Raw genomic sequence first — 18323 nt, 5'->3', positions numbered from 1 at the left:
CTGCATATTTGAGCGTGTGGGCGGGACTAAGAGAATGAGGGACAGCAACTGTGGTGCTGAAATGCAGGCAGCTGGTTGGGTTGTCTTTTCAGTTTTTGCTACAATAAAAAATGTGCAATTTAATTCTTTTTCTGTTTGACGGATATAATCCGGTCTCAGCTCTTCCTGTTCGCTTCATCACTCACCCCCTCCATGTTCCAAGCACGGACACTGGGATGGTCTCTCTCTCTCTCTCTCTCTCTCTCTCTCTCCTGAGCTGGTAGAGAGAGCAGGTGTGGACCCGCCTCTTTTTCCTCCCTCCCTCCCTCTCTTTCTCAGCATCCCATCTCCCATTTTCTCTCCCTCTCTCTCCCGTTATCAGCAGCAGCAGCATCAGCAGCAGTGCGGAGCGGAGCGGCTGTCTCCCAGCCATCGGAGGACCGGAGCGCTGGATTAATCTGCCTGGAGGAGGAGAGTCCGGATGGGACTTTAACTAACCAGGGGAGCAGAAGGGATCAGTCAATCGGACAAGCGAATAAACAAAATCCAAACGACTCCCAGGATCCAGGAGCCGTGGGATGGTTACTCTCCATAAAGCCAAGAACATCGGGAGCTGCTGCACTCTGTGATTTATCACTGGCATTTCCGCGTCCTGCTCTCTCTCTCTCTACACCCTCCTGTCCTCTCTCTCTCTCTCTCTCTCTCTCTCTCTCTCTTTCTTTCTCTCAGTGCCGGAATGTAGCGGGAGGATGCAAGCAGGATTTTCTCTCTCTCGGCTGCATTACCACTGCCGATGCGCTGATCCAGCCGCACAGGGGAACTGTTGCCCTTAGCGGGAGAGGCACGACAGGATTAGTCCCACCCCGGAGACGGGACCGATCCGTAATTCCATCCACACCCTGAATACGCTCCCCCACCTATCCTTTCTCCTCTGCCAGCAGCTCGACGTTGCCGCTGGATTCTCTGGTCTCAGATTTTTTTTTTTTTATTTCTGTCTGCTGCTGCTTTCCTCTGGAGGAGTACAGTGGACGTGCAAGACAGGAGGGACTCTTGGCTGTTGCCCAAGACACCCCCTAAAAAAAAAAAAATCTTTCTCGGAGAGGATGCTGTAGTGAAGGGACGTGGTCCAGTCTGAGGACCATCTCTCTCCGAGAGGACAAGAAAGAAACAAAAAGAGGCTTTCCAGGAGCCCTCGAGCTGACTCAGCTTCAGCCAGGGTGAGGGAGAGGAAGGAGCCGCAGAAGAGCCGCGTCCTGAAAAAAAAAAACAAGGGATCTTGAGACTTCCCGGCTGCGCAAAAAGGAGCGAGAGAGGCGTTCTGTCGGGAGGCGAGCGTGGCATTAGAAAGCGGAATCTGGAAATGGGGAATTAGTCGGGCTCCACGCGAGCGATGCAGGTGCTGCGACAGGAGCTGCCGGCAGCCAACTCGCAGACGGATTATTTCTCTTCTGCACCATTCAAGGCACTTTAATTATCTGCCGATAATCATCCATTTTTCAATTAACGAATATTATCCGAAGTGGTGGGAATTTGCTTCCCTGGACGTAGCCGACTGAAACTGTACCAAGGATTGTCCTTCTCTTGTTTCTCTGCCAAATCCCGTCCCTGTCCGTGGGGAGTGTGTGTGTGTGTGCGTGCCTAGTTGGGTGTGTGTGTGTGTGTGTGTGCACATATGTTTGTTAATGTTGTCGGATGTTTGATGCTGTGTGTGTGTCGAGTGTGTAAGGCTGGGTGAGCTTTTCTGTCGTTGGATATTCCGCCCCCCCCCAAAATCTGCTGCGATGCGTGCCGATTCAGACCGATGTTCCGCCTTGCGTCGCACATGCCTGCCCTGTATCCGGATCTGGGCTTAACCGTCACTGTGCCACAGACGGGATGAGTGACAGCTCTGGAGCAATTGCCACCTCGGGTGCAATGATCCTGGAGGAAGTGGAAGGTGGTGGGGCTTCAGGGGGACGCGATCAGGCCCCCGCCCGAGAACATGGACCCCTGCGATGTGGCTCTTGCACCCTGTGGCCCCGGCAGCAGACCTGGCTGTGTGTGGTCCCTTTGCTCATCGGATTCATTGGCCTGGGACTTAGCCTGATGCTGCTGAAGTGGATTGTGGTGGGCTCGGTACGAGACTACGTTCCCACAGACCTGGTCAACGCCAAGGGTATCGGGCAAGACCCCATCTTCCTTTCGAAGCCCAGCGCCTTTCCCAAGGGCTCAGACACAACCACCACTGCTGCTGCCACCCACACCCCCAGCTCCACCATCACCTCCACCACATCCACCACCACTACCATTGCAGTAGTGAGGAGCAGGACTCGATCGGGAACTCACTCTGTGAGCACCACTACCGGCAGGGGAGGCTCGTCCGGTAGCCAGGCCACCCAGAGGAGCACCACCACTCGCTTGGGGTCCCGCACACCTCACATCACCGTGGCCGCTACCACCTCCACGTTGGCAGCGTCGTCCACCTCCAGCCCCAAACCCTCCAATCCAACAGTCCTGCACGACTCAACGCAAATGTGGACCCATGAGCACACCACCGAGAACCCGGCAACCACGCCCACACGCATGCACGTCAGCCGAAAAACACGTGAGTCTGCTATGTATTCATGCAGATCTTGGGCATTGGCTATTGTGTTCATGTCAGTATATGTAGAGCGGAGTTTTCTCACACTTTAGACCTATTGGTGCAATGCTGAAGATGCAAGCGGGTTCTGATTGCTTCACAAAATTCTTAATGTTCATTCGTATGGATGTGAAGCCATTGGCTGGCTTAGGTTCTCATCTATACATGTAAAGGGTTGGCTTCCTATCTGCTGTCATTACTGCAGTGCTGTTGTCTCATCCTAAATCCTCCCCTTTGATCTTAAACACTGAGCAGTTTGGGCGGGTGGGGGGGTAAAATCCTGTAGCCTATATTTATTCCTGGCTGGGGATGAAATTACAGTTTTGTTGAGATGAGAGCTGTGGCATGCAGTGTACCCCGATGAAGATTAATATTATTAATACAGGGTTGAAGTAAATGGATTAGGCGCACGGCTCTGCTGTGAACGTTCAGAGGTGGCTTTTTGAGTTGGATAGAAGGAATGCGTGGTAAACGCAGAGCAGGTCAGTCACTCTGTGGTCCTGTGGACTCTCTGCTCGCTGGGTGAAGCGATGTGCTTTTTTTATTCACTGCATCCACCGGTGGTGTGAAATAAGCAGACCTCCCATTCGAATGCTTTGGTTTTCTCATTGAGACATAGTCTGAGACCTACTGAGTTTACTCTCCTTCCCTGTCCTCCAGACTCCGGGTCATGTCATTTCCAAGCCTATTGATTTCAGAAGCGTTACTTCTCGCCAACCATCCATCATGTTTGAGCCTTCATGACCACTTGACAAAAAGGGGCTTTGTTCTGGACCACTCTGACGTCCCAGCCACAAGACGTGGCAAAAACAGCCAACTCCAACTCTTCTAATCATTTACGCACTGCAGGAACTCAATATTATCCTGATGAAAGGAGAGGAGTCGCCATCTATCATGCGTTCCTCCATTAATTTAGCATTTTACGAATGCCAGCTCGCAAGTTAGTGTCTGGAAAACCATTAAAGCCGGCCTGATTGATATCGTCTAGAAAATGTCATTTCTTATGTGTGCTGCTCTAAACTGAAGCCCATGCAGACACGCACACACTCACCCACATAAACATATAAAGTCTGAAAGGGCATTTTTAACTTAACTTTCAATTATGGTTTTATGAATTACTCATCTTGAGAAACAGGTACCAACACAGTGAATGCACAAAAGCATATATATATATATATATATATAGAGAGAGAGAGAGACAGAGAGAGAGAGAGAGAGAGACAGAGACAGAGAGAGAGAGAGATCCTGTGGGTTTATCTTGAATCTCAAGATTGAATCTTGAATTGGTCTCATAACGAAAAAACAAACACAGTTTAGGAGGTGGGGACAATTTGATTTTGGGTTTGCGTGGTCTTGTGTTATGGTCATCTGCCATCACCATCCTGCTTCTTACGAATGGGATCCACCATTGTGCTCACCTCAGAATATTGGATGAAAGTGTCAGGCAGTGACACTGCATCACACAGATTACTCCATTCTGCGTGTCTAATCCAGATTAATTTCCCATCACCCCGGTTGAACCTCCCGGCGTTGCCCATTAAGAACCTTAATGGCATCCCCATCCTGTTAACGAGCAGAACAGCATCTTACAGTGCATTTAGTCAAGCTGCAGGGTATCCAGTGGTGTGTATCTGTACACATATTACCATTTAAAGTTTTTTTTTATTTCTTGCTTTTGTGGGCAAATGGGGGCAAAATCTTCTTTTTGTGGGCAAATCTTCTCTGATCAGTGTCTGTTTTTTCCTGTGAGGGCTGGCATACATGCAGCTAATTGGATGAGTAATTAGAAGACTGACCATTCTCTGATTAGATAGGAAACTCTTGTTATGCGTCATAACCTTAAAGAGATATGATTTCAGTCTACTGCTGTTCAGATGGGTCTTTCATAGGTCAATGTTATTGAAAATCACAATTTTTCTTTTTTAGCTCACATTTGTATACACTCCCCCAACTTAGACCATTTCTGAATGTAAGGACAAACACAGGTAAGGGAGGGAGTGAATCATGGAGGTACTACCATCTATGTTACAGTGACAGTATTGGTATGGTAGGCTGGTTTTAAATGGTCCAAACAGTCCCATAGGAATTTTCCCAAACCGGGACGCTGACCTGCAAAGCTGACAGCTCATCAAAAGATTCATAACCAACTAACCCATAAGAGGATTGCGTTGTATTGCATTGTCCACACCATTGCATTGTGCATTATTGCCACATGCATTTTGTACTAACTATAACCTGTAAGAGGATTGCTAGATTGCTGTGCATTGTCAGTGGCCTTGTACTTGCCATTCCTGGTGAACCCTTAAAGTGTATTGCCTTCCCCGATTCACCTTTCAATCCCTGCTGGCACGTGGACATGCGCTCATTTTCTGGCTGACGGGAGGTTATGGGTCCCAGTGCTGATTCCAAACACACTGATCAAAAGTTGCTCTGGTGTGATTGATTAAAAAGGGTGCAGCTGATTGCAGCATTATGCTGAGCACCTGCAGATGAAAGAGCCTGGCGCTTTTAGCCTATTTCAGATGCTGCTTAAATGGCCATTGATTTCCCCTTTTTGTTTAGCTACATTAACCTGAATGTTACACCTACGATTAGTGCTAGTTAACCAACACAAGAAATTGCCATTAAGCATAATGACAAATTCTTTATTTAACTAGCACTTGGGGTCTCAAGACAGAGATTTACATGGACACATTCTCCTTCAACCAATGGTTGCAGCCAGAGTTTAATTTCACTGTGTGGCCATCTCAATAAGCCTTAATGTCACTTAGATTTATCCCTGAGAGAAGTCCTCACAAAGGAAAAAAGGACCTTTACATTTTTAATGGCCAGAAAGGGAAACATGTTGAATATGCAGAAGAATTGTGGTGAATTATTGACGAGCACGGATGAAGAACGATCAGAACCGGGGGACTGTCGGGCTGCTGATGAATGAAGACATGACGGAGTGGGACACAGGCCGCCGGCTTGGAGCTGAGCATCAACTGCGTGTTAGAAGCGAGACCTGAATTCCTCGAAAAAAGCAATAATCCTCATGCAAACATGAAATGCTAAATCTCTCCTCCCTCTGATTTCCATCTTTCTGTGTCCCTAAGGGGAGGATTCAATCAGGTGATTTTGGAAGAAAATTGCGCCGGATTGCTCTTACTCATTTCCCTCAACAACTGGCAGCCTCTAACGTCATTAAAATATCTTCCAAAGTAACGTGTATTGATTATTCAGTTTCATTGATGGGCTTGTGTTTTAATGCCGGAATGATGGTGAATGTCGTAGACTGTAACTGTATTTATGTCTGGTGCCAAAATGCATTCGTCCTGTCGCTTTTGCGTTTGGACTCTTCTCCTATTCCCAGCATGCCTGCCAAAAGACCCAATTATTCAGGAGGATGCCCTGCCTTGTTTACTGATGTAATACCGCTTCTCATCCAGAGTTGGATTGAGTGTTGATCACTGACATGAATTGAGAGAGTTGTGCCTCATTGAGTTGCAGAATTCAGGCTTGTCATGTTGCCATTTGAGACAGTAGGCAGGGCTTCTTTGAAAATGTTTTAGTCTAACCAGCAACATGCCGGGCTTTTTTGCCCGGGCTGCCTGTTTACTTAACATCTGCTGAGAATTTGTTGGCTGGAAATCTGCTTGCGGACGAGGCTTTAAAAAGAAGTTCGGCGGTCCCAGAAATGCCCAAATGACGATAGCGTACAAAGTGACTTAATGTGGGAGATGTCTCTTTCTCTCTCTTTTTTTATGCTGTCGGCTTTTGATAATGAATTCACTTTAAAGCTGGCCTAATTAAATGATTTTTGCCTGGTGTCAGGGAAAGATGTGAATTTAATGTCTGCTGGATGAGCCTGCTGACTCCAGTCCTACTGCACTCCCCTGAGACCGCCAAGTCTAGGCAACTGACATCACTTGGCATCACATTCAACAAAACGTCTGCAATCAAAAAGGTACCATCGGATATTGCTCCTCTCTTGGGATTCAGGGTTCACTTACGCATGTTTGCATGAAGAAAAACATTTATTGATACAAAACAGTTAATGTCAAGAATGTGAAGACAGTCTAGACTGTCCGTTGGAAGCTTTTAATGTTGAGGCAAATAAAATCAAATAAATACATTTGTACATACCCACCCGAATCCTTCCCCTTCGGGGAATGCAGGAAATGGCTACAACCAAAATAATGTGGAGGGTATTAAAAATTCATGTAAATGGCATATTTCCTCCTGTTTAAAAATATACAAAGCGTGCGTTTCGCCAGCCTGCGGTGGAACATTTAGAGTGTCACTGTTTTGCATTGTTACAACCAAACATTTCCGGGTGTGCAGATGACTTGAAAGCCACCGCACGACGCAGCGATGATGAATAAATGCATGCAGTGTTTATAGGAAAACACGGAGCCGGTGTAATCGGTTAATCTGCGGAGTGCAGTGATAACCTGCGGGGATTTGTCTTCATTAGTTGTGACTTACTGGTTCCTGTCATTCCAGTTTCTAACCAATATCAGTCATACAGACGCTCACTGTTTTCCTGGATTAAAAGGGCTGTTCACCTATGGCACCATTTCATTATTCCAGCTCTAGCAGCAACACAGATTTCAGCATAAAATCGGCATTATTTATGTGTTTTATTTGAATCGTTTTATGATTTGGAATAGAAATTACCTGCTCTCTTTCGGTTAGTTTAACTGTTTATTGATAGATGTGAGAATAATGGTATGCATATCATTCAATAAATGTCAAGGAAACCCTGAAGATGGATCTCTGGAGACGCAGCGGTCTTATGAAGTATGATGAATGAATATATATATTTTAACGGTGCATTCTCCCTGGAACAAAGTATCACTGGACATACATAAGCATCTTCATCTGTTCAGAATCACTTGCATTCACAGTTGTAAAAACTAATGATTCCTTAAATCATATATTCTTTTTTCTCTCTGGTACTTCATGCTCAATTCTTTGTATTTTGCCCCAGAGAAACGCAGTTTGCGTAAGAAACATTCACCGGCGGACTCACATCCAGTCTCTGCCCCACACGACCCCTCGCTGCGTTGCACCCATTTAACATCCATGGATAAACAAATGTCACAACATTTTGATTGTTGCCGTGGTTGCCAGCCGGTGCAGCCAATGTGAAGCCTATTACTCTGTAGCGACTTCAAAAGGCACCGAGCTGAGTGACAAATCAGGGCCATAAACCTGCTGGACCTCAGCCAATCACCAGCCAGAGGCAGAGAGTGGACCCTGGCTCGAGCATACAGTCCGGGTACAAAAAGAGAACACAGGCCTACTGTGAATACAGCTCATTACTGCAACACACCAAAGCCATCAAACACCCAAGCTGTTGAGCTGACTGGCCGGCCCCGCCCAAACGCAGTGGCCCCCGCCGGCTGTTGGGTAATTCTTCAGCCCAGTGGTCCTTCAGCTGGGCTCATTGAGAGCTGCTCTGTCAGGTTTTTATTTTTTCCAGTCCTACCCTGTGTTGCAGCATCTAATGAGCTCGGCCATGAAACAATGAAGGGAAGCTAATTAGCAACAATCAGTTGTTGTGATATAAGACACAAACAACAACAAAAAAATTAAAAATGAGGCTCTAAAATCCAGAGCGGAGTAAAAATGCCATTCAGAGGAGCCATAAGGCTCAAAGAATTGGAAATTCTGGTTTTGCTGGACTCCCCTCCCCTGTTGTGTGTATGTTTAATTTGCTTGCTCTGCCCCGCATTTCCTTTGGGTTTCCAAAGGCACGGTGACTCTAAATTGACCATATGTGTGAGTGTGTGAGTGAATGGTGTGTGTGCACGCCCTGTGGTCAGCTGGTCCACTGCCTTGCGTAAGTCCTCACCCTGCACCCAGTATTCAAAGATGGGTGCGAATTTGACTAAAAGGACTGAGCGGTAAGTGAGAAAAGGCCTTGTTTACCAGCTCCAGCACAGGGTCACAGAAAAGAGTCCTGGAGGCCTGTCCCCATTGGTATCAGTACCAAGTAAGGGGTGTCCAGACTGTCCAGATGTTCATCCTTTTTCATTTCCTGAATTCAAAATAAAATGGATTAATCAAAATTGCAATTTAAAGCATATTTCCAAGCCATGCAGGAATGTGGTCTGAAACGGATTTGCAAAAACCTGATCTTTTGTTGCAAATGATCGGATTCCAATCATATCTGGACTTCCACTCTGATCATGAGGCTTCCACATTTGTTTAATACTTTTTTTTTTGCCCGATTGTCCCAATACTTAAAAAATAGGGGCTCTCAAGAGAGCTAAAACAAAGATGAATCCTAATCTGAGATTTAATCCCCTCTTAAAGGGCCAGTCTGGTTAAAAAAAACAATATCAGATGGTACCTGGTATCTATGAACATCACCACAAAGTTTTTTTTTTTTGGTTTTAAGAAAGCAGCGAGTTGGTTAATCTCAGATTAGGAGCAAATCTGCATTTAAGAAACCCATTTTAAGGTCCCCAGCACAAAAACAGAATGTGACAACAAACATACCCATGCTCACATGTATACTTGCTGGGCCATTCTTGTATGGTCCCTTTGGTGAATGAAGTTCATTGTCTCATAGCGTATATGAACTGGCTGACTTCCCCTCCTTTCATGCAACAGGATAGCATGTCCTTGGTCCAAGCAGGCCCTCCTTTTGACCAATTGCAGGGTGTGCCTCTGATTTAGCGTTGGCTAAATGTTTTCGCGCCAGCTTGATTGTTTGGTAAATCGTCCTGTAGTATACCCAGGATGTAAAATGCCTCTTGCCTTTGCCTTTCCATTACTCTCCGGCTATGGGACGTTGTTCGCCCTTTGTCTAGTGTATACGGAGAAGAGACGCGCCATCCATTTTATCCTTTATGAGATATTGATTCCTGCGTGATTGCTGGCCTTTGGGCCCTCAGCACTTTGACTGAGGACCTGATTTAATGCATGGGGCATGATTAGCAGCGAGCAGCGTATTGTGCCCCTAAGCCTCTAGTTGAGGCCGAGGGAATCATGCGGCACTGCTGGCACTAGCGTCTGCTTGACAGCGATAAGGAACCAGTCTTTCTAGTCAAGCACGGAGACTTGGCATGCTGGGATATCGTGTGGTATATCTCTTAAAGAGGATCTTTACTTCTTTCTGGACACGGTTTTATTCTGATCACCCCCCCCCCCCCCCCCCCCCCCCCCCCCCCGGTGGCATTAGGAATGTTTATCATTCTCTGACTACCTTTTTTTGTTGTTCTGCTTTTCTAAATTTGCCTGACCTCCACGTCGCACTGTGTGTCTGAAGTGAGAGAAGAGGATGGACATTCTGCTTTCTCCCCTTAATCTGTTTGGATGCACGATACTGGCAGACACTTTCTGGACAACTGAGTTAACATCAGCTGCTATGATGCTGAGGATATATAAGAGAAACGGAAAAAAAAGTGAAGAGAACTGGTTGATTTGCACTGATAGGCGCTTGGGGTGGAATGTTGGGGGTCACCGTCTGGCAGGCCTTTCTGTCTAGCAGCATTCTTGTGGATCAGCAGGCTAAATAAGGCAAGCCGCATACATGCACGTATGTCACCGGTGTGATTGACCCTTTAGTCACATCCAGCCCCAGTTAGGGCAAAGGAAATGTGGCCCGCCTGCCCATGGCAACAACTAACGTACGTTAGAAGCCATATGTGTTGGCTCTTCTTTGAGAGGGATGGCCACGTCCCACTCGGTTAGCTGGCAGCCTTCAATGGCGATACACGTCCCCCTCAGCGACGTCTCTGACTGACAGGACTGGGGACGTTGAAAGCGGAGCTCCTGCTGTTCACACTTGGTGCCGATGAGCTCCAAATTAAACTCAGCCCATCTGTATAGATTTGTGAAACATCAAATGTTACAGAAACCCTCAACCATGTACACCGGCACCTAACAGAACATTTACATTCACAGCATTTATCAGAAGCCCTTATCCAAAGCGACTTACAATCAGTAGTTACAGGGACAGTCCAACTTAGGGTTAATGGTACTAAGTGGGATTTGAATCTGGGTCTTCTTGGTTCATAAGCAAGTGTGTTACCCACTAGGCTACTACCACCACTAGCACCACAACACTTTGATCAAAACTCCTGTCTAGACATTGTTCATGTTGTAATGACTATGGCAGCTTGAAATGGCTGTTGATGAAATTAATATCCGCATAAATGCGGAGAGTCTCATTATCAGAAACAGTTAGTCTATAGTTCAAATGGAATGTTGAGTTCACAATGGCAGAAGTGTAAAACTGCATAACTGTAAGATAGAATTGTATGTGATACAAGTCAAAATGCACTATTGTATGCTAGAGGGAAAATTACAAATATTATTCATATGTAGTATAATTCAATATTATCCAAGTGATAAACGGTAAGGCACCAACAGTGCAGTATTTTCGATGCTGACTGTGTGCCACATTGGGCTCAGCAATGTGTTTACTTTCTTTAGCACCACAAATGCAACCTTTCTGCCTCAGTCTCAAAATCTCCTCTCTCCCCAGGAGGTTCCGCTGAGTCATGTGACAGGACTACAAAATGTGTGAAAACGTGTGTTTTTGACCTTGTAGGTGTTCCACTTGGTGTTCCATAAAAAAACGTTTTTTCTTTCTCTTTTACTGACTCTCGCTTTGCCCACACCTGTTCATGATTCCAAAAGTTTGAGAGCGCAGGTGTGAATTTCATGACTTTTAAAATCCTGGTGCCTGGCTTTGGGGATTCTGTGGCCAACGGTGGCTCCACCGACATTCTGAGGTCAATCAGGACAGCTTGTGACATTTTATCAGTGGCGTCCATCTGAATTGAACTTTTTTTTTTGTACTCTGCCGGCTCCCTGAAATGTGGACACTGAGTTTCTTAATTGCTGAAAAGTGAAGTCCCTGGAAGGTAAGATTGTGACTTATTAAGGATTTTAAAATGGCAAAATCACACTTTAGTCTGAAGAAAAACCCGTAATCAGAATAAAAAGACAATTCCTTAGTTGTGTCCCATATCGAATTTTGTTCACAGTTCACAGTGTCAAATTTCAGGCCAATTCAGATGTGCGGTGGCTTTGTACAGAATGATCTTTATTTTATCTGTGAAATCAGTAAGCCGTGTGAACAATGGCCATCACGGCCATTGTACTCACTCAACGCCTGTTATTTTCCTGTAATACATTTGCCTGTAATACATTTTTCCACAGATGTGGGGACTGGACGCGGAGTCTGAGCCGAGCGTGACCTCAATCACACCGTGTCAGATGTAGATTACAGCCTTCTTGGCATCTTGGTGGTTATGTGTCATTAAGGGGTCATGCTACTGTGAAAATGGATACGGGTTTTGGCTCAGAAAGCTGCCAATCATGGGTCCGTGACATAGAGATAAGTCAAAAATATGCATCCTTGACCGAGCGAGGTGAAGAGGGGCTGTTCAGGATTGGGATCGATATGTCTTTATGTCTATGAGGGATCCCGATTCTGATATGATTCTGCACACAGATGTCCTGCTCACTCACAAGAAGTGATTGTCTCGCAGCAGGCCGCCCATCTATCAGCAGTGGCAGAAAGCCCTGTTGTATCGCCGCGTGTAGAAATTGGGAGAAAGAGGAAGACCAGATTGAGTGACACAGATGAAATGTCCTCCCGTTTGGATGAAGAAAAAATCCTCGCGTCGGAGTCTCCTATCTCGGTGATAGGGAGAGGTCTGGGGGTCTGCTCTTCAGAGAAAGCTATCTTTTATTTATGAAGACAAATGCCAGTGGGCGCAGCAGTAACTCCTAATGACAGCTGCCATTGAGATGAGAGGCGCGGCGACCTGCATCCTCGCTACGGGAAACGACTTCTGACTGCCATCATGTGTCCCGATGCATTAAAGAGTAAGGACATTAACCCGCAGGCAGTGGCCCTCTATGAGATGAATGTGATTTATACAGATTCCTTTTATTCGCTGCATGCTCTTTGTCTCCATTTCTATATGCTCTCCATGGCAAAATGTGGGAACAAAAACTGGGCGTCCAGCTGTTTTTCACCACGGCGACAGGCCGTTCTTCTTTCTTCCTGCTTTTCTTCCTATCGGTTACAGTGGACATTTTTTGTGTCGCCATCTTTCCACCCTCTATTCCCCAACATCCTGTTAAATGAAAAAGGCTTTTTTCTTTCGGACCCTGTCAGAGGGACTTGTTGGGACTTTCATCAGTCTCTGGGACCCCTCTCACCCTCATTAGTGTGCCTGGACCCTCAGGCGTCCCAATCCAAACACCTATTAACCTTTAGCGGAGTGTTGCCATCTGAGCCTTTCATTTTTTTTTTTTTTTTTTTGAATCCTTTCTTGAGTCTGATGGAATTATTTTGGGTTTTCAGTTGAAGGTGAGGTATGGTCCTGTATGCTGGAGTTTGGAGTATGGTGGTAACTGCTTCATGGTGACAGAGAGACCTTATGTGTGTGCAAAAAATATGTTATTAGATTTATTTGAGTGATTTATATGCATGTAGGTGCGAGTAATTGCCTGTAAGCCACTGAGTGGGTTTTTGCATATAAAGGGCAATTAAAAATAGATTCAAAAGTGCAAGTTTGCGACTAACAGCAGTTAAAGAGTTTAATGAGTCTAACCCATGCATAGTTATGCAAATGCACATTGTGAAGATAGAATTCTGAACTGAGCAAACATGCAAAAGGTTGGGAAGCACACAGTGACCCACAAAAATAAACTTTCACAATTTGCTGCCTATGATAACAACATCAGGAAAAAGCTGAATAAGCAATACTAAATATGTATCTGTTTACCTGAAAAAAGAAAAAATATCAACTTTTCAGCAAAAATCTGTCATGAATACCATATTGGCCAAAAATATATATATAATGGTAAATATATAATGGTGTTATTTTACATTTTGGAAGAATGTACACAGATCGACACTAGATGCCAGCTTCTTGTGTAATGTGTCGCGATTAATCGATTAATTGTTCCAACCTTAATAGAGTACTGCATATCCTCAGCACGCCAGTATAGAAGAAAACGACGGCCAGAGATCTTAATGGGCACTTTAAGCCTCTTTAGCCACTAAATGGCTTGACTGGTTCCTTCCTCTTTGCTAGTATTAAGAAACACTCAGTAGATCTGGACACAGTGTCAGAGATTCAGCCATTGATTTCCCATCGTGGTGTGTCCATTTTACTCCTCTGTGTCCCCTGCTCTAGCAGTAACTTCTACCTGCCAGTAAATATTCACCAATAATGGCACTCGCTTACTGGACGCAGGGTTTTGGAAAAGGGAGGTTTGACGGTGTTGGGCGGGAAGGCTGCGGTGCACTTCGAAGCAAACTTTTTTGCACACTTACATTGACATAAGCAGCTAATTGAATATTGACAGGGGTGGGTAGGGTTATTCTTTGCTCTTACCGATCAAGTCATATTGGCTTATTCGATCTCCCGATTTCCAATTGTTTACCTTCACTGGGCTATTATTCAGTGATTTTTAGAGCATGGGAAAATGTGTCCAGATCTGTTCACTTAGTAAAGAAAACCTTAAATTCTCATGCAAATAATGCGAGGAAATTCATCTGAGATAAATAGATCATAAAACTGTGATGAGAATATAAATTCAGAAAACAGATCCCTGTACATTAAGGTTTAATCTGCTATGATGAGGTTTGTGGACTGTTGGTTGTTTACAGGTTGTTTACGTGATTTTAACCTTAAACTTCAGATAAGACGGTGAAGTCGTAAGAGCAGCCAGTAATGAGGCTCCCGGAGCAGTAGGGAGGCTTTGGAGGTGGTCCTGCCTCTCAGGGTGACGTGTCCGGCCTTGATTCTGCAGCTTGTGTGCTAGAGAAGCTTGCGCGTGACGGCAGAGGAAGGCCAGAAGCCAACGGGTGATGGATCATGTGCCGGCCGGCCAAGTGCTCTCATGGTCAGGGTTTTGCCGTTAATGGTCTGAAACGCGATACGGAGGTAGGCAGGGAAAATGGGAGTAAAAAGGTGCGTTTTTGTTGTTAATGCTGACTGACAGTGTCAGAAGTGGTGCTTTTAGAGATGTTCATACAGTTTCTACCTGATTTATCAAGAAAAAACATCACATGACTGGGTGTTGGATGCTTTTCTGTGACCCTGTGCTGGAGCTGCGATTGGCTAAAGTAGTGTGTAGTTCTATTAAAAATGATTGAAACAGCAAATTTTGAAGGCCTCTCCTCTTGCAATAGTTGGTCAAAGGGAATGTGCCAAACAGCTAGCCCCAACCATGGACTGAATAATACACACACACACACACACACACAAACACACAAAAAAACACAGAAATACAAAATTCTAAGAATGAAGGCACCACTAGTCTTGCTCTCCTGCTGGCTAAATTGGTGTAAATTTTGTAAATCTTTCATACCACAATTTTTTCCTCTGTGCTGATGGCATATTTTTTTTAATAAAAATTATGTTCATTTTTTAAAATTCTACTATTGAGAATAAAGTGAATAACAGCAATGCCTGAGTCATCACCTCTCCTCATGAAAAGAATACATGGTTAGTGTGCCCTGTTTCACCCTACTGGCTGCAAACAACATGCTGCAGGAAAGGTTCCAGGTTATGGTGGATCTGGAATGGGGATGAAATGGGATAATAAATGGGTTTGCTGGAGATGAATTGTAACAGACATTGTGGGTCAAACTCTGATGGTTCAGCCTCCCTAGACTCTGTCTGCTGTTAAATGGAACGGCGGTCATTTATAGTTCTCAGACCATCACAAAATGACCTCCTTAGAGTGCATGTGTATGTATGTACTGTATCTTTTTTAAATAATATGTGTTTACATGTTGTTCTGGGGCTGAGGTGGCCTAGTGGGTAAAGAAAATGGACCCTTAATTGGATGGTTGCCGGTTCGAATCCAGATCCACCAAGGTGCCACTGAGGTGCCACTGAGCAAAGCACCGTCCCCACATACTGCTCCCTGGGCGCCTGTCATGGCTGCCCACTGCTCACCAAGGGTGATGGTTAAAAGCAGAGGAGACATTCGTTGTGTCACCGTGTGCTGTGCTGCAGTGTTTCACAATGACAATCACTTCACTTTCACTTTCTTTAGTGTCTACGTAGTATTGCCTGTATTGCACATTTGTGTGTGTGTGTGTGTGTGTGTGTGTGTGTGAGTATTGTGTGTCTTCTTCACTATATGCTTCAAAATGTAGTTTGTCTGTCATCTTCTAGCTTGGTTTTATGTGTGTTATTGCAATTTTTAGCACTTAACAGAAAATGGTTTTGGTACTACCAGGGAACATTCCAGCAGAGCATTTCAGTCAACTGATCCTTCATCCACCTCCCTCTTTTTTTCCTCTTACCACCTCTATTTTCTCTTTCTCACTCGCTTCCTTCCTGAAGGATCGCTTCTGTTAACTCCAGAAGACGCGATGATGTTCCCAAGCCTACATCTTAGTCTCGCACGTGCTGAACTATTTATGGAGTGTCGACTAAACCGAACCTGCGCACATAACCATTTCAAGGCAGTCAGGAGCTGCGGCCCTCTGCAGCCAATGAGAATGTCCGTGGGGAGCAGCAGCCCCATCATATGCATGCCTGACGCGTTCTGGTCCATAATCCCATGATGTGCACGAACGCGAGGTGTCGGTGGAAGGTGACGGCAGCAGAGGGAGGTGGGCGGTGGCTCAGCTCCGGCATGGCGATCGAGGGTGTAAATGAAGAGCGGGCTGATCGCCCACTCTGGATTGTTGACTTTGTTCTAATGAGTGGATATTAATCCCTTTTCCAGCACGTCGGCGAGAGATCGCTGAAGGACGTCAGTTGCTGTTTTAAGAGAATTTCAGGCATGACAGAAGCTTCCACAAAATGAATTTTTCAACATGCATGTATTGATCTGTGGAATTGTGGTCAACATTTATTTTGTTAGAGAAAGTTGGAAGAAATCGGACCTTTTCTGAGCCTCTATACAACAAGATGCATACAATAGTTACTTGCATGTTCACATTGATTCTAAATCTCCAAAATACTTGATGGTAGTGATGGCACTGTGCACTATTTACCCTCTCTTCCATCCATAAGGCATCAATAATGCATCAAAATGCATCCAATTATAGCAGCTGCAAGGTTTGACTTCTCAAACTGTTAATAATTCAGAGCAAATTAATTATAAATCAGCTTAAATACCAATCGGTTCACATAAGCGGTGCTGTTGTCTAAGATTTGGAAAAATAATGTGGAGATTTATGGATCGGTTCGCCGGGCATGCTGGCCCTGATCGGGCACTGGACCTGATGGTCTATTGAACTGCGTATTCGTGCTCCCTCGTGGGTGTGCAGCCCAAATTAACCAGCTCAGCACACTGAAGGAGAGGGTTTGCTGGACGACCTATCGACTTTGCAGAGTTAAATACTGGGGAAGTGGTTAATGGGTGGTGTTGGCAGTAGACCCCTCATTTAAAGAGCTGTTGTGTCTGTGGGGGAGAGGGTGAAGAATGGGTCATGGTGGAGATGAGGAAGAGTTTCCCTGGGGCAGCACACATGGGCTCAGGGTGAGTTATGGCTTCGGTGGGAAGGATCAGTAAAAACCCAGCAGTTTTCCATGGTCACCATTGGGACACCACAACAAGCAAATGCATTTTAATTACATTAATTAATATTGATTCACTTTAATTCGTGAGCAAGAACCGCCAAGGTGCCACTGAGGTGCCTTTGAGCAAGGTGCACTCCCCACACTCTTCTTCCTAGGTGCCTTTTATGGCTGCCCACTGCTCACTAAGGGTAAAGGGTTAAATGCAGAAGACCACGTGCACCATGTGCTGTGCTGCAATGTATCACAATGACAATCACTTCACTTTCACTTTTAAGAGATTAAAAAACAGATAATAGTGATAAATACAATAATTAAATGTAACATTCCAATTTCTGTTCCATATTATTATGATTATTATTATTATTTATTTCCCCAGTTGCCTGAGAAACAGATTTTTACCTTCATTTTACATTTTAATGATGTCTGATTAGGGGGTGTTTTTGAATTTAGAAAGTGTGTCCATTTCTCCACACTTCAGTGGTCTTAATATTCAGCTCTGAAACTAGCCAGCCTACCTCCTAAAATCACATGCTGCAGTGATGACCACTTTGATTAAACGGCGTGATTCTATGATCGCAGAGCTCCAAAGGGTTAGGCATCAGAAAATCACAGAGAAGTGCTTTTATTCACGTTGAATGCCAGCTATGGAGCTTGAATATAACAATTGATTAAGTCCACGGAGAGAGAATGCAAGAGTGAGATAGAACTCGCACCCTCTAGCCAAACCACAAACTGAGTTGAATTTTTCACTTAATTTGCAACTATAGTTATGTCGCCTCTCCACACACTTCATGGCATACTTCCTAAAGGTAATCATCTGTAGCAATTTTAGATATATTAATCAAAGATGGAAAAAACAAGCCACTGAATATGAATCATTACTTTATTATACCTTTTCACGGACATATTGTGCTATGTACTTTATTTATCTTGCAAAGCCAAATGTGTACAATTGTGCCTGAAAGAGGCATAAATGGTTAATGAGGCCTTAACATGGCATCAGTTATCAGATGCCATGTATTATTCACCAGGCAATAAGGGTGAAAAGTGTATAGTGACAGCCAGGGGCGCTTACCATGTTTTATCTCTTGTCTAAACCTAAAGGCCCAGCAGTGGACCGTTAGTCACATTTTTAATTTAATACGTTTATTGGACCGATAGGAGATATGAATCTCGTAAGACTATCTTCTATTTCTAGTCTTTATATTGTTGCC

The 18323-nt window shown here is 44.8% G+C and overlaps 1 protein-coding gene across 4 annotated transcripts in view; it reads left to right on the top strand.

Moving 5' to 3' along the window:
* Nucleotides 1-359: 359 nt before the first annotated feature.
* nrg3a (neuregulin 3a) overlaps nucleotides 360-18323 on the top strand; it is a 232488-nt gene continuing 214524 nt past the window's right edge. For all 4 annotated transcript variants that reach the window (XM_028989422.1, XM_028989424.1, XM_028989421.1 and 1 more), the window contains exon 1: nucleotides 360-2563. In XM_028989422.1, coding sequence (XP_028845255.1) covers nucleotides 1855-2563 — 709 coding nt within the window. In that variant the 5' untranslated portion in view covers nucleotides 360-1854. The remainder of the gene's footprint in view (nucleotides 2564-18323) is intronic.

The sequence above is a fragment of the Denticeps clupeoides genome, chromosome 8 (genome assembly GCF_900700375.1).
Source record: "Denticeps clupeoides chromosome 8, fDenClu1.1, whole genome shotgun sequence".
NCBI lineage: Eukaryota > Metazoa > Chordata > Actinopteri > Clupeiformes > Denticipitidae > Denticeps > Denticeps clupeoides.
The sequence above is the reverse complement of the archived record's forward strand: the minus strand, read 5'-3'. Positions and strand labels throughout refer to the sequence as shown.